We start from the raw sequence: 16619 nt of genomic DNA, 5'->3' as shown, positions 1-16619 counted from the left end.
GCACTGTGGAGAAGACTGGGATTGCCCTTTTTGAAAGATAGGCAGACTCAGATTTCCTAAAATGTTTTATGAAACTGCTCGTCAGTGATAGGCAGCAGAGCATTCTAGCTCAATTCTAATCTTGTTATAACTTGAGTACATCCTGAAAGAGCTGTAACATTCAACAGTTTTGACAGCTCTAGTTCCAATTCTTAATCACTTTGTGGTTTTGCTTTAATTTAAAGATTTTTTGATTGGTAGTTCCATAGAGTGGATAATATTTTCATGTCAAATTTTGCTAGCTAAAATATGCTGTCATACCTCCTACACTAGATTATTGACATCTGCTGGTGAAAGAAAACAGCTGTGACTCTCAATTCAGTGACCTCTGTTTGTCTGATCATGATTTAGGGACGTCAGCAGGTTGGTTAAGCTAGAGGAGCTGAGAAATATCTTGCGTAGAACAGAAAATAGAACAGTATTACAGGAGGACAGGGAGAAAAGTGATTAAAATGCAAATGGCACCAAGCATGGAGTTCACGTTATGGAAGAGAGTGGCAGGACTGGAAGGCATTTAGTTTAGTCTCATTTATGTTCAGGTAGCTAAAGTGCATTTTGCATAAATTGTTCTTTTTTAGGTAAAATTACATCATAAAATGTGTAGAAGAAGGGCATCTGAATTACTCTTGTTTAGAAGACCTGCCTAAGAGTTTCTCTTCTTTTCAACAAAGTTTTAAGTTCTGCTGCTGAGATACTCATTATTTTCTTTTTGTATGAGAAACACATTTCTCAGATATAAAGAATCCATCTGGATCTTTTGTTTCTGCACTTAATGAGCACTACATTTTGACAACTGGGTAACAAGCAAATAGAGCTAGACCGATTTCTTACTTAGGCCACAGTCCTGCAATTAGTTCCACATGAATTAATCCCTGCACTAGTACAAAGCCTCACTGGGGTTGGTAAGGGTTTCTGAGGCTGCTATAAGAACTAGTCCTTATGCTATGCTATAAGGGCTCGATTATCTGTTCCACTGCCATCCAAGCAGTACATCCAAGTGACCTAAGTTGGCTGTTTGAATGAATATTATTGGTAGTGAGAGTGAGTTTTTGAAGTTCCATGTAAACCTGTTGAGCCAAAAATTATTGGCCTTTTTTTATCCTAACATGCTCTATGCATAATTACAGGGTTGCCCAGCACTGCAGTTTACAGAAGGAATTTCTGCAATGTGAAAAAAATGTGCCCTGGTAGTGCATTATGTTGAAATGGGTCAACACACAACAGCTACTAATTCTTCAGCCTCAATCTTAGCACTGCTATTGATTTGTATGCAGTCATGTCCAAGACATGAGAACTTTTCTCTGACTCAGTTTACCTGCTTGAAATATAGGCACAGCAGCAGTTGTTTCATAGATATTTCTGAAAATTGATTGCATTCACACACTCAGTAGCTCAAGAAGAAATTTAAGCAAATTATTTCCTTATTGTAGTGTTTGATAATCAATGCAGAGCAGCATGATTTTACCAGTCCCTCTTGATCTTAGAATAAATTAAGATTGAAGTTCATTTTCTGTTCTGAGTTTTAATAACTAGATAATGGGTATAATATCCCATCTGACAAAGTTGCATTAACAAAATTCTTGAAACAGAAAAGTTAAATTTGGCAAGGTAGCTTTGTCTTCTTTGAATTAGCTTCTTGGAACCGACATTCACAGGCTTGAAATAGTGAGATAGCAGCATATAATGATGATTTAAAAATAGGAACAATGACAAAGCATCAAAATAAAGTCCTGAACCAAGACCTTGTAGGAGGCACTAAACCTTTGGGAGGTGTGCAGTATTCCATCAACCATTTGCTATGTTGTGTGTGGCAGGAGTTTTAGTGCTTAGTACCGTTTATGACCAAGACTGGGAAGGCTAAATATTGGAAGTGGCTTTTCTCAGTAAAAGTTTCAAGTTTCAGGTTATTTCTGAAAATTGTAATGAGACAAAGCCTTGTGTGAAACAAGCTCCCACAACCTGTTGTGCAGGTTTCTGTCTACCCTTTGTAACAGAAAAAATCAGCTAATCAACACTATCAGAGCCTGACTTCTCAAATGGTTAATAGTGTACCATTTTTGCACTGCAGGAAAGAGTAGATTTATCAACAGAATTTAGGCTTTTTCTGCACAAAAATTAGTAGTTCCTGTTTAAGTTAACAAGCTGAATTCTATACGTATGTACAGTGTATAACAGAAACATTGTTAAATAATGTACACAGTTCATAATGAAAAAGCAAACCAGTTTAGAGTTATAAATGGGTTTTTGAGCTATTCTTGTCAGTGATATAGTTAAGTTTATGGAAAAAATTATTTGTAGATAATCCTGATGACAATCAGAAGAATCTAACAAGATAAACCATTTTATTGCATTGATTTTATACCAGTGTAGATGTTCAAGATAAAATTCAATATATATGACTGCAGTGAAGAGAGCATTTAAAACTTGCAAGGAGCAGAAGGTGAAAATAATTCTGGCAGTTAAGGTAATGGCATGGAAATTGCAAAATTGTAGTATGTTTTGGACTTCTTTATTCCAAAAATAGGAACATACTGATGAATGGCCTACAGTCTTCAGTTCTAGATGCTGGGTACCAGAAAGGAAAAAATAAAGTCTTCTTTATTTATTTCCTGACTTCTAAAGTGTCAGGCTTTAAAAACTATGGATATACTTGTATGGCTAAGAAACACACAACCTTCCATGAAAAATGTCTTAAATGGATTAGCATCAAAGTGTGATGAAGTAAGCAATAAAATCAGGGTCTGAAGTAGCAAGACAAAAATTGTTCTGTAATATTAAGTTTTTTGGAACAGATATGTTATGGAGATAGCTGGTTTTTAAAAAATAAAAAAAAATCATACAATTTCCTTAATTGAATTTGAAAACGAGCTTCAAAATCCTCCTTGGATAAAATGAAGTCCTCAATTGTGTCACAAAAATGCCTTGGTGTCACAATAGTGGAGGCTCTTTCACATGACTCTTTGTGTTGCATATATGAAATGGGTGGCAGACTTACATATGAGTTTAAAACAACAAATCAATTAAAAAAAACCCCAAACCATAACTCTTAGAAGAAGGGAGATGGGGCTTTACTCACATCTAAACATTCATGCAAGAACTTTAGGGAAGCTTAAGTCTATACTTCTGGCCCACTTAGAAGAATTATATATAAAAAATTAATAAAGAGAAAGGATTGCCTTTTTCATTACTTCAAATAATTCATTATTTTAAGACTAAGTTATTGAAATGAAATCTTATGAGCTTCTGGTCTCTATCTTATTTCAAAATCACACAGGAATTAAGACCATACAATTATTTCAAACTTACATTTTTTACAATGCCCACGCTCTCTGCTGTATTTTCAAGCAAGCAGTACAAAATTCTGACAGTTGCAATTCTCAGTTGACCAAACATCACTTAAACATATTTCAAGAGGAAATTACTATGTGTTATATCAATGATGGTGCAAGAAGTGCTTTTTCTTTATCAGTGCTTGCCAGTTCAATCAGAACACACCACTGAGAGTTATATACACTTCTGCTTTTTACTGTAAATCTCAGAACACTATTAAATGAGGTCCATATCAATACCCTTTTCTTTAGTATACGAGGTACAGAATTACCTTTGCTTTTTCAGCAGGAAATAGAAAACTTCAAAAATAATTGGAAAAAAGAATACCTTACACTGAGTAGAATGCTGTTCTAGACTAACAGCTGTCAATGGTCCAGTTCCAGAAAATCTTGTAACCAGCAAGCAAATAACATTTTGTTCTATAACAACAATTGGGCAAGAGCCATGAAGGGAATCAAGCTTCTACCAGTTTAATGGGGCATTGTATATTTTTGTTAGCTGCGCAGCCATTTCATTCCTACATTCCTGCAGAGCTCTGGAATGACTGCTTTTGTTCTTTGGGTCATTTGTTTCTGGTTAATTTACCATTTTGTTCTGACACCTTTTCTTCTAACAGCCAGTTTCAGATAAGTCTACAACTGTTTTTACTTGAGACAAACAGGTAAATTACTTCTCTAGCTATAAGAAATACTTCAAGTTGCTGACAAAATCCATTTCTTAATTTCTTTCCTTGCTTGCCACAAGAATCACACAATTTGCTCAGCATGACTTTGATTTTCATAGTTTTTGTTCCGTAATTTTATATTGAATCTTCACCCCCTGGTATATCTGATATATCACCCCTCCTTCCTTACTTTCTGGTTTTTCTTATGTAGGTAGGAAGGTATGTTCCCTTTGAAACTATTTTGTTGAACATAAATACCAGGTTTTAACGGCGTGATGACATTGTAGCAGAGAGCTTAAGGACCTGTGCTCCAAGCTACTCTATTAGAATCTTTATTAAGGTGGAATATGGGTTAATTTGAACACAAGCAGCTACCTCTCCTTTGCCTGAGACATAACGTGAGAGGAGTCACAGGAGAAATAATGTGGAAGAGCTAGATATTCTAGACATGGCTGGGAACTGGAAAAGATCTGGGATCTGCAAAAAGGGACATGTCCAGAGAAAAGCAAGTGTATAGCAAAGTAAGAATCACGTTGATGTCAGAGAGTTGCCCACTGGATCAGAAGAGAAGTCCTTGTGTTACCTTTGCTCAGGGGCCACAGGAGTGCCATGGTGCTCACAGCTGTGCTGGGGAGATACAGAGCCACAGCCCTGCAGTCACAGTACCTCAAGAACACCTGCTCCCTGAACTTGGCCCCGAGGGTTTGCTTTATCCTGTAAGAGAGATTATTTTCCCAGAAGACCCACACCAGGCTTTTAACACCAGTGTTCAGTTACAATTTGCAAAGATGCAGAGGCATTTTATAATAAATGTGTATTGGGGGCATTCAGAGCTAGATTTACAGATATAGATGGGTGCTTAATTCCCAGCTCAAAATTAGTAAAACACTCTGCCTGCCACCTTCTGCCCCACTCTGAAGGAGCCTGAATTCCTGAAACAAATTCACAGCTATGGCTGGGCACTTGCATGATGCTTTTTCTTGCAGCCACAGAATCTCCTTGGATTTTGTGGACAGAAGGCACGTAAGTGGAAAGGAGAGTCTGAAGCTGTAAGAACTGATGTAACTAAGCAATGAGTAAAGCCACAATTGGATCAGATGCTGCCTAAACTGGACACCAAATCTGAGGCTATAACAGCTTCTGAGTGTTGTTAAAAAGGCTTTTTAGAAATCATTGAAATTTGTCCTTTGATATTTCTTTGCCCTAGTGTTAGACTCATACGCTTTTTCCCTTTTGTCTCTAGTTGTTTGGCTCATTTGCCTGTCTTCCCCAATTAGGAGGTAATTTTCTTCCTTTGAGAACATGTCCAAAAAATTGGTCTCTTTTTATCCAATTTCAACTTCTCTGTTTGCCTTTAAATGTTTTAAATCTTTTTTTCACTTCTTTTCCTTGAAGTGTTTCTGTATTTATCCCTTGTTTGTCATCTTTGATTTCTCTCCCTTTTCTTTTTTTCAAATTTTATTTTTAAGACAAGTAATTGCAGGGCATTAGTAGAGGATTTGGAACGAAGAGGAGTTTTCACTGCTGGCACTGAAGCAGAGTGTTCTTAATGGAATAGGGACATTATTCCTGATTTCATCCTCAGACAAGAGACTTCATTGAAAGACAAACTATGCCTAGTTTATGTACTCTTGTTAGTCTCTGAACTACATTAAAAAATACTTTTGATGCAAAAAAATAACAAAGAATTCCATGAAAATATAGGAATAATTTCTTACTATGCATATACAAAACCTCAGGCATTCACAATATATGTCAGATTCTATTTTATAAAGTAGTATTTAGTGTTATGGTACTACTCAGAACTTTACAAAGTTACTATAATAACTATTTCTTTCATGCCTGGCTTTACTTTGCTGCTTCACATTCTTGACTAAAGTTATTGTATTTACTCCCACAAAATATAGATCAAAACAGATAAAAAGCTGTACTCTGAAAGTTTATAGGGTACATTTCCTGCCTTTACATTTCTTTCTTTCTTGTTTTTCCTCAGCTGGAAGCTGACACATTCCTTACCAGCAATGAATTTTACTTTTCCCTACTATGGTTTCAGCTGCCCATCCATGTTATTTTGTCTTTTTTACAGTATAGTAGCACTAAGGACTCGCAGACAGTGAGACTGAGATCACTCAGGTCCAAGAACTTTGTGCAAACATGCACAGAAAAAAGAGATCTACTCTGAGGAACTTCTGGTGTAGTTTGACAGAGACCTTGAAGTTAGATATGGAGAGTTGCCTTTGTTTTTTTAATTCCGGCTTAAACACACACTACAGAGAGTTCATTTTAGGCTGGACTGTCTCGATATGCAGTTTTGTATCATCATTAGCAGGACATTCAAATTATGCATTTATATATCTATGGAACTAGTCCAACTCTTAGTTCCTACAAAAACACCTGTTAATTTAGCTTAGTGCTGATAGTCTAAATCTGTAAATTACTTGTTTGACACTGAGGTCTAAGTATTTTGTTGAATCAAGATATGCCCATGCCAGAACTATTTGGATCATGGAATGTATCACATGGCAGACTTTGTTAAAAGATTTTAAAGAATCTTTTTTGTCCAGTATTTTGCTGAGGAAAACAACCTGGATGGACTGAGAGGGAACATTTCCTGTTGTAGAATACAAGACTTTTGCCAAATCAGGTATAAGCTTTACCCTAACACGTCTTTTAATGTTTGATTTGTTGTTCAGTGAATTCTTTCCATAAGAAAATCGGGTTCATGGCTTAAATTCATGGAATCATGTTACCATCCTTTTAAAAAGATAACTAGGATGCTTTCAGTCCCTAGATGTTTGATATGAGCCACTTCATCCCTAAAATCCTCAGTATGACTGTGAAACTATTCCCAAATAGAATTTCATCTATTTCTTTACTTGCCAACAGCCTCTTACAACACATGAATTTCAAGAAATGTTCTATTTCAGTTGATTAAAAAGAGGTATCATGTCTTACTTCTTGTGAGTTAACTCATCTGAAAGATATGTTGTAGCACAGATGATTAATTTACATGTAGTCTCGTTATAGGTAATGACACCTCTCTTGTCACTGTTAGGAGTTATTCAGAGTGATAGAATTTTCCTATCTTAAAGGTCACAAAAATGGCAAATGGAAATTTGCACCTGGAATAATATTTAATTACACAGTAAGCACCTGAGTCCGAACTGTGACCTTTAAAGTCCCTCTAGATAAAAAAAGCTTAGTTCTGGAAATATATAAAGTTAATGGGCACTGCTCGATTTGATTTGGAAGACTCCTCAGTTCTCACCATTCTGCTTGTGTTTTTCTCAGAACTGCCATGACCCAAACACCTATTTGCCTAATTCCAGGCTAAATCCTGAGGGACTAACAAATGAACACAACTGTCACACAGAATGCACACAATTATCTGGGCTTGGGATACCCTGTGTCCCTGTTCTTGCTCCCAGGTTCATTTCACAGCCTGGGGCTTCCTGTTATAGGTGAGCATTTTAGTAATTAGGTTAAACACAATGCTGCGTTTTGCTCTCTTGGCATATGTATTTGTCCTTAGAAGCCTTGCATTTCCCTCTGCCCTCTGCCACAGCTTTGAAAAGAATGGTGGAATTCCCTCTTCCTGTAACTTGCCTTTTGAGAGGAAAAGAATAACATAACTCCTCAAGTGCTGCTGACACCATGCTCATGGTGAAGACTCTCTGGCTTCTGGATCTCCACTGGGTGAAAATGTCTGGCATGGTCCTGACTCAGAAAGGAGTGGGAGTAAGAATGCAAACCTGTTTGTTTGTTTGTCTGTCTGTGTATCTCCTGGCAAGTTTTAGGCAGTTACATGCTTAGGTTTTGGACTCATGTGGTTATCCTGTTCAGTCTCCTAGATCTAGCTCATGCAAAGGCACAGAGCTCTGAGATTTGGTTTCCATAGGTAGCTTCCTTTGCTTGCATTTTAGGCTTTGAAGGACTTGATTGCACATTCATGTCTGTTTAATGTATGGATTCTCAAGTCAAAATTTTTTTTAAAGACATCAGAATATATGTAGTAGACTTATTTGTCCACTACCTTTGGTCAGTACTCCCAGAATTTCCTGATTATTGGTGCTGTAATACAAAGGCAATTCTACTCTTTTTTTTCCATTTATCCCTTGTGCATGGTAAAACCAAAGCATTTTAGTAAATGCCAGTTTGAGGGGCCAGATTATGTTGCAGTATAAATAATGTTTAAAACTTCAGCCCCATCTTTTATAGACTTTATTTTGGATAAATTAAATAAATTTTATGAATTAAATAAAATAAAATAAATAAATAAATAAATAAAATTAAATTTTAAAAAAATAAATGAAATAAATTTTCAGTTATGCCAAGTTACAGTAAAAGGTGAAAAACAAGCACACACTTTGTAAGTCTCAAGCCCATTTCTATTTATGGTCTTCTATCCATGCCAATAGAAAATATATATACATGTCAAATTTCAAGCAAGATATTGCATTTTTTTTAAATGTAGAGAATTGAACAAGAATTTAAAAGGTGAATATAACTGGTGTTATAAGAAAGGACATGGGAGAACAACCAGGGAATATGAGTAGCAGTAATATTTTGTTGCTGTCCTGATTCTCCTGGTATCCTTCTGGTTTTCTTTGCCTCTTTTCCAGCATTTAATTATTTTCCTTTTCACTGTTGTACAGCTCATCAAACCTATTATTTGACTCTTTGATTTTAAAACATCTCACGAAATCTATAGTCAAAATAAATTCCTCTTGTATGGATTTTAAATGGTTACACACACTGTGATTTCATTGTGCTGATTGAAAGTGCAAACACTATCAATACAGGTTCAAGTCTGATGGGTTGACATAATAAATACAATAATCCATATTTTAGCAGAATTTCTCTGAAATAATTTGCATTTATTCTTTTGCTATTTTCCATACTTTCTTCCTCACTCCAACCACATTTGTTATACCCATAAATAATTTAAGACTTCTTGGTGAGGAACCTAGCTGTTCTCTAATATACTTTGTAGACACCATAGCATATTCTATGAACAACAGAGATGGAGAAATTAGTATGGGAGGGGGAAAATTCTTAGCTCCTTACTAAGTATTTTTTTTATCATCACTTGCATTGCCTCATTGCTCAAAAGCTGCAGTTAAACTAAATTGTAAATATGCTGCAAAAAAACCTATTACAAAATATGCTAAATCCCATCAAACTATAGAACCATCAAGGCTGGAAAAGACCTCTAAGATCACTGACCTGTAAGATCTCAAGTCCAACCTTTAACTCAGCACTGCCAAGTCCACCACTAAACCACATCCCTAAGTGCCACATCTATACATCTTTTAAATATCTCCCGGGGTGGTGACTCCATTGCTTCTCAGGGCAGACTGTTTCAGTGTTTGACAACCCTTTCAATGAAAAAAATTTTCCTGGTATCTGAACTGAACCTCCTCTGGCACAATTTCAGGCCTTTTCCTCTTGTCTTGTCCCATGTTACCTGGAAGAAGGGGCTGATCCCCACCTGGCTACACCCTCCTTTCAGGGAATTGTAGAGAGTGATAAGGTCTCCCCTGAGCCTCCTCTTCTCCAGGCTAAAAACCACCAGCTCATTCAGCTGCTCCTCACAGGCCTTGTGCTTCAGACTCTTCACCAGCTCCATTGTCTGTCTCTGGACTCGCTCCAGCACCTCAGTGTCTGCCTTGTTGTAAGTTTACTTACCATAAGGTTACTGGGTTGTAAACGAAAATGAAATGAAATACAAAATCTTAAGGAAATGCACAGTAAACAAAAGGAATTGGGAGGATGGTTGGAGGATTTACACAACTAATGTGACTACATGTATTATTTATATTATTTTGGTGGTTCCAAAATGTCTGATTTTCCTTTAATAAGGCATTAAAAAATAAAGTCAGTATGTCTCAGCTACTGATCTAGAAGTCTGTGCTACAGTAGGGTACAAATTATCCCGATGCCTGCATTTACTTTTTTGTAGCAGCCTTGTTAACATCTAAGATATGTAGCCCATTTGTTTATTTCTCTTTGATATTGGATTTATTTGTACAGTTTTACAAATGCACTTAAAAAGATAAGGGTTTTGTAAAACCATTTATTTCTAGCTATAATATAATCCCTTGAACCTTTCCGATGCCTGGCTATTTCAAGAAATTGTGTGAGAAGTTTAAGCCAAATGAATGAAATTTTCAGGAATTCATTAACAACTCAACATACCATCTTCAACCACACCTTCATTGTGGCTAACTTAAAAGCATTTAATCTCCAATGACAGCTTGTTCTAGCTTTACAAGTGCTAGTAAGGATCTAACAATTTTAAATATTTACTCAGCATACAAATCACTGGCATCTTGCTTATGGTTTTGTGCTGCTTTTCACAAAATATATAGTCCCTGTCCACTGAAAAATGGAAAGGGTTGGCAAGCCCTAATACTAGTTTATTTCATGTTGAAATGTCTTTTCAGTCCCCTTTCAGGGTCACCACAAAAGTTTTCTTGCAAATCTTTGAGATAACTACTGTTTCAATTATAACATATCTTCTCATAGCATGATGGCCATACTCTAATGGCATTCAGAGAATTTTCTTGTAAACTCTCTGAGAAACTACATCTTAAATATCTCATGCAGTTACTGCCATGCATTTTGCCTAGGATAGCCTTGAAACAGGATAGCCTTGTAAGAAGCAGTATTACATAAATACAATTATTTTTAACTTCTAGAGATAATTTTGAGAATCTCAACTGCCTTCTGACAATCTGTATGAAGAGTGCAGCGAATGTATGTTTCTCTGGACTGTTTTATGACCATCCAGACATACTATTTTTGAACACCACTTATCAAGTCCACTGATTAGAAAATTTAGAGCGTTAGGATAGAAGTAAGTCAATATTTGGCAGATTTTGCATTTTTGCTGTGCATTTATGCACAGCTGCTCTCTCCAGAATGCTTAATTGTTATTCACAAGGTAGCCAAGTTTATTGTTGTTACTCTGTGCCATGTATGGCAGTCCAACAATCATTGCTGTTTCATTTCAGTAACACCAGAATGAATGGTAAGAAATGTCGATTGTGATAATATATTAACATTATTTTATTTTGCAAGCAGCTGTTAAACTAGAATACTGTTCATATTTCACAGTCTTTTACCGCTGTCTTATTAATAGCAGAGTTAAAGTTCTTTGCATTTCTCTACATTTTCTTCCTTTTGAAAAGAATAACCTCTTCTGAAGTTTCAAGTGTCACTCTGAGTTTTATGGTGTCTGTTTATGTTTTTTTCTCCTTCCAATATTATAAGTATTTTATACTAAAAAAAAAAGAAAAAGGTTTTGATAGCAAATATTTGAGAGTATTACTTAGGAAGGTTTTTTCACTCAAGTGAGAAATCAATTGTGCTAGGTAGATTCTTTAGGAGAGCTCTGAGACAGACAGCCTCTAAGTTCAGCATAAAAATGATTTCTCTTTTGCTGTAGCCAACCATCTTGATTTTCTTGCATATAACTTATTTTTTTTTTCTTTGTATAATCTCTCCCTTTATATTTTAACATATTCTTTCACCTAAAACTCAGGTCCCCCAACTGTTTCTCCTTCAGTGATGGGTCCTCATTTTGTTCTCCTGCAAATTTTACCAAGGCTGCCTTAGGAATCGTCACAGTGTTTAATGTCAATATACAGTGGGGTCAAATACCCTTCTCTGGGTACGTCAGCCTCACCCTTAAGTGGATACAGAGATTTGCTAATAGCAGAAAAGATGTTGCTTCAACATTCCTTTTTGTGGACATTATCCCAAGTTTTGTCTACCTGCATATCACAGACTTGTAGCTCTTAAGTCTTTAAACTGTTGTTCAGACAGGGAGTGTTGCAGATAGGAGAATCTGCTTCTCTGCACATCTTTTCACTGTTCAGATACTGTAAGGGCCTTGTGGGTTTTTTGCTTTCTGTGTCATGAAGGATCCTTTCAAGGCTTTATTCATCTCTATGATTTTTTTCTTCAGGGACAAGGTGCATTGACAAGGCCTTCATCTCACCTGTCTTCTTCCTGTACTTTTAACTAGATTTTTTTGTAAACATGCTGGGAAGTTTTGGAATCTTCCACAAAGTGCATGCTGTTGCAGAATAGAGGTTGTATGGGCTTATCTACATTTCACACCTATTGTGAGATTGCTGGCAATTACAGAAGCCTGGCTTCAAAGACACAGCCAGGGCTGCATTCCCTCTTCCCTTTGGGGAAACAGGTAGTCAGAAAACAGAATTGGCTCCATCCCCTCCCCCTTGAACGTGCCAGCAGACAACTGCAACATACACCTCTGGCAAAAGGATTTTAGCTAGCGAATTGGAGCTTAACATTCAGAAACTGCTTTTCATAGCACTTGCTTCACAACCTGACTATTTCACAGAGCCCCTCAATTAAAACAGCATTTCTCTGCAGACAGCTTCTGAGGATCTTTGCTCAGCATCTCTCTGCATCTCAGTCTTTCCTTCAAGCTCAGAACCCACAGGAGATTCTTTGACATTTAGAGTCCTGTTGGAGTCTGAGTTCCTGCGCCATTTTTCAGAAAATGGGATGTAACAATGAAAACATGCTGATAAAGGATGATGATTCTAAGTACTGTGGGAGAGAGGGCACTGACTGAGATTTTGCTGGTAATTTGGCTAGCACTTCAAAGTTTGTGAGACTTCTGCTGATTTTCCATGAGCAACCATGATCCCTACCCTACCTTAAATTGCTCCTGGCCATCGGGATAGTCTCAATTTGCCAGTGGTCAGCCTCACAAGTTTGTCTCACATGATTGTTCTCATCTATTGGGTCTTGACAAGATTGACTGCAGAAAACTAATTTATAATATCTTTATGTGTACAAGAAGAATGTGAAAAATTATATCATAATTCACTTACTAACTATGCTTTTCTTAAAGTTTCTCGAAGGGCTTGGAAAAAGCTTAAATTTCACTAAAAATAGAAACAATGATTATGACAACATGTTAGACAGCCCCTACCTATGCAGAAGGTGTAATCTGAAGGACATTACATGCATTTTTTAGGAAATAGAGAATAGTTGTAAGTATTTCTCAATATGAATTATAGCTTCTTGCAACTTCATCAATAGGTTTTTAATGAGTAATTGGCTTGGTATTGTAGCAGCTAGTGAATTTAGTTTAGAATTCAGTTTAGAATCAGAGTAACAACAGGAGTTAGTGTAAATGGCTATATTTCACCTTGTCATGTGAATGCCAGAAGAACCTCATTCTGTTTGCAAAATATCCATATACATCAGAAAGAACTTCATGTTGTAGTTACCCATTTCATAACAAAGTGCAAGTTTCCACAGACACAAGCCCAAGTCCCCATTATAAAGTACAGTACTGGAACTAAGATCCTATGCACTTAACCTCTACCAGAATCAATCCTCCTTAGCAAAGAAATAGGAAATGCTCTGTTAAAAAAGGCTTTTTCATGTCTATCCCTTGATAAAAGAGGTGTGAAAGAAATGTGTCTGAAAAAATGTTGCTCTCTCTGAGTAAAATCTTCATTTTCTTGGGTTTGGTCTCTATGAAAACTTCTGGACTGACAGCTCTAAAAAATGTCAGATTACAGAACATTAAGTGTTATTTCTTGTAAATGATTCAACCCTGGCCTGAATACAGTTTGGTTTCCACCTGGACTCACATCTAAGCATCTCAAATGGGAGAGCCAGTAGTGCTAATTGGTGGTTAATTCTGCAACATTGATTACTGTCTGCTAGGAAAGGGATCAAGCCTACCATCTGGTTTTCCACAGATCACCAAACAACTAAGTGATTATAACGACTTAGTCCTTGCCAAACTAGACAGACGGAGTTCAACCAGTGAGTGTTTTCCAAACTCTTGAGCCATCTGTTCCCTACTTCTGGGTATTTCCACAACAGCAAAAAACTCTCAAAAGCCCCAAATCTTACCTTTTTATGAGGTATTAACCATGAAATTACTGTTTTAATCATACATATGTACTGCAAAATTTCACCACATATAATAAATGTAAGAAAATTTTGAGCGTTCTTTGGTAGTAATGAGACTTTTTCTTCCACATGTTACACTGGATATGTCTACAGGTTCATGAGCAGAACTGGAGCAGCCAGCTCATCCTAGGCTGCACATTTTCATTAGTTCTCCAACTTGTGTTTCAGTATCTACTGATCCTCTGCCATTACTGTAGGTGGTAGTGGAGAAGTGGGCAGAGTGTCACCAGTTATCCAAAGTTAATTGGAACCGTCAATAACTGCAAAAACGCTTGTGCAGTCTACATTTCATTTCCCACATTGACAAGTTTGTGGGAACCACACTGGAGGTAGATGACAGAGAAAAAATTGCAATAACAGAAAAATTTGTCACATGCTGTACAGAAAAGTAACAACCAAAGAATTGCATTCTTTGAGGTTGGATAGTGTTTCAAAACTTCCTTAATTTGCTCTCCCTTTTCTGACCATTGTAGATAAAACACCTAATTTTTAACCCCTGATATTAATAGGGCTTCTACACTGAGAAAATCCTTAATTAGGAATTAAAAACACTTACTGTCAAGTACTGTTTATAAATATCAGAAACTGACATTACTGCTTTCGCAACAAAGTACTTTATTTTACCAATAGGCAAATTAATATAAATGTCTCCCAGAAAAAGACCGTCAAACCTGAAATTAATTTAAAGTAACACTGCTGATGTGGCATCAAGCAACAATCATGTCCAAACCCTAAAATTTCAATTCCTGAAGAGCTGTAGAAACACAGCAAGCAGATCTATACAGAGCACTATTATGAAGGACATTAGGCCCTACATAAGCAAAGGATATATACCATTATCTTTAGGTCCTTACATATGGTTTTTCATCATCATGAGCAGATTCACAATTTTATATTTTAAACTAATGAGAAAAGTGAAAGCCATACAGTAAAGCCGTAAAGTTCTTGCTCACCCTGTAAAGAGTGGTTACTTCATGAAACATGGAGCCACTTTGAAAATCTCTAGTTAAAGAAAAATTATCATAAGTGATCATGTAATCACTTAAAGTAAAACTAGTTTTAAAAAATTGCATGTTTTTCTCATCAAGTTCTCTTTCCAATGCTAATTCAAAGTATGTAGCAATATTTTGAATTTACATTTTGGTGCATTCCAAATTTAAAGGCTGTTTGCTGTACTGGATTCCTCCCCATATACTCTTAAAAGGCATTTAATCAGGTGCTATCTTTCAGTCCTTTGAATAAGTAACATTGCCATTGTTGCCCAAATTGCATCTGAAAGATGCATGTGTAAGATTGTGAGTGACTGAGAGAGAATAAACTTAGATTTGCATTTATCAAGGGAAAACTGGAAAGATTTAAGCTCTATTTATTATATGCCTTTGCTTAGAAATCTCTCTTCATTTCATTCATTGAGAATTTCTATTCATCATTGCAAGGTGTTCATTTTTTGATTCTTTAGGTAAATAACTGTTACTTCCTGAGCATTTTGCTGCACCTGGCTTTGGTTGGAAAAGGTACAATTGAAAACACTCAATTCAGTTATTTTTTCTGAATCTTTAAGAGAAGAATTCATAAAACAGCTGTTCTGGTTGGTTTTTTTCAGCAAAATTTTTCTTATGAATAACTAGAATAATTTAATGGGTCTTCCTTAAACTTCATGCAGCTGTCAAAGCCAAAACTCTCCAAGCCAGAACATTCTTATCAGTGCAGAAGAATTTGGGAACTCATTTGTAATGCAAATCACCCAGTCACATCGTCATTGTCAAATGCACTTGAGAACAGAATATTCCTATTGAACAAATTACTCACCAAGAATCACAGCAACGACAGTGAAGAGCACAAAGGCATTCCTCATTAAATAACTTTTAACATCGTCCTTTGTTATGCTCTGCACTTTTTTTTTTGCCAAAAGTGTACGTTTCCGGACTCCTTGTTGAATTCGTTCCATTCTACTTCCAGGTTTTGGATCTTCTCCGTTACCTTTAGTCATTTATCTTGCTGAAAGCTTTCTTTTATAATTAACTTCTGTCAGTATCCCTTCAGAAAAGTGGAGGACTCTTTTCAGTGGGAGGCACTGGAGAAACCTGCAAGACAAAAAGTATCAAACATTGCAGTAAGATTTTAGAGGAATGATTAGCTATATATTTACATAGAAGAAAATACTCTTCGTGTTTGAGTAAAACTTGTATTGTTCATAATATTTAAGCAGTTTTTGATGCAAAGCATCTGTGTCTTTGAAAGAAGGATTATATGGACTGATCAGATAAATGTCCTCTGCCTTCAGAGATTAACCTGTACTGTTGTCATGCTGTAAAACCCAGGAGTAACTTTTTAAAATATTTGCTATTGATATACAAATGTAAAATCAGTACAAATCATAGCAACTTAAGGCATTATAATATTTAAAACTGTCAGGCTTGCTTTTGTTCTTTTTATCAGGCCATTGTTATTTGAAAAAAAATATCTAGCTCACCTTCACATTAACCATTGAAGAGAAATAGTTTGCTCAAACTGGAACATTTAACTTGTTCTACATTTCAGATTTTTAAAAATGATTGAATGCATTGGCTCAAATCCTTCTTTGCATGTGGAAAAAGGCAGCAGCAATAGTTTA

The 16619-nt window shown here is 36.2% G+C and overlaps 1 protein-coding gene across 4 annotated transcripts in view; it reads right to left on the bottom strand.

Annotated features, from left to right (window-relative positions):
- SLC1A3 (solute carrier family 1 member 3) overlaps positions 1-15995 on the bottom strand; it is a 59473-nt gene extending 43478 nt beyond the window's left edge. For all 4 annotated transcript variants that reach the window (XM_069001226.1, XM_069001228.1, XM_069001229.1 and 1 more), the window contains exon 1: positions 15815-15995. In XM_069001226.1, coding sequence (XP_068857327.1) covers positions 15815-15995 — 181 coding nt within the window. The remainder of the gene's footprint in view (positions 1-15814) is intronic.
- Between the last annotated feature and the right edge of the window lie 624 nt (positions 15996-16619).

This window comes from Aphelocoma coerulescens, assembly GCF_041296385.1.
Source record: "Aphelocoma coerulescens isolate FSJ_1873_10779 chromosome Z unlocalized genomic scaffold, UR_Acoe_1.0 ChrZ, whole genome shotgun sequence".
Lineage (NCBI taxonomy): Eukaryota > Metazoa > Chordata > Aves > Passeriformes > Corvidae > Aphelocoma > Aphelocoma coerulescens.
Note: the sequence above shows the minus strand (reverse complement) of the source record. Positions and strands in the feature narration are given on the sequence as shown.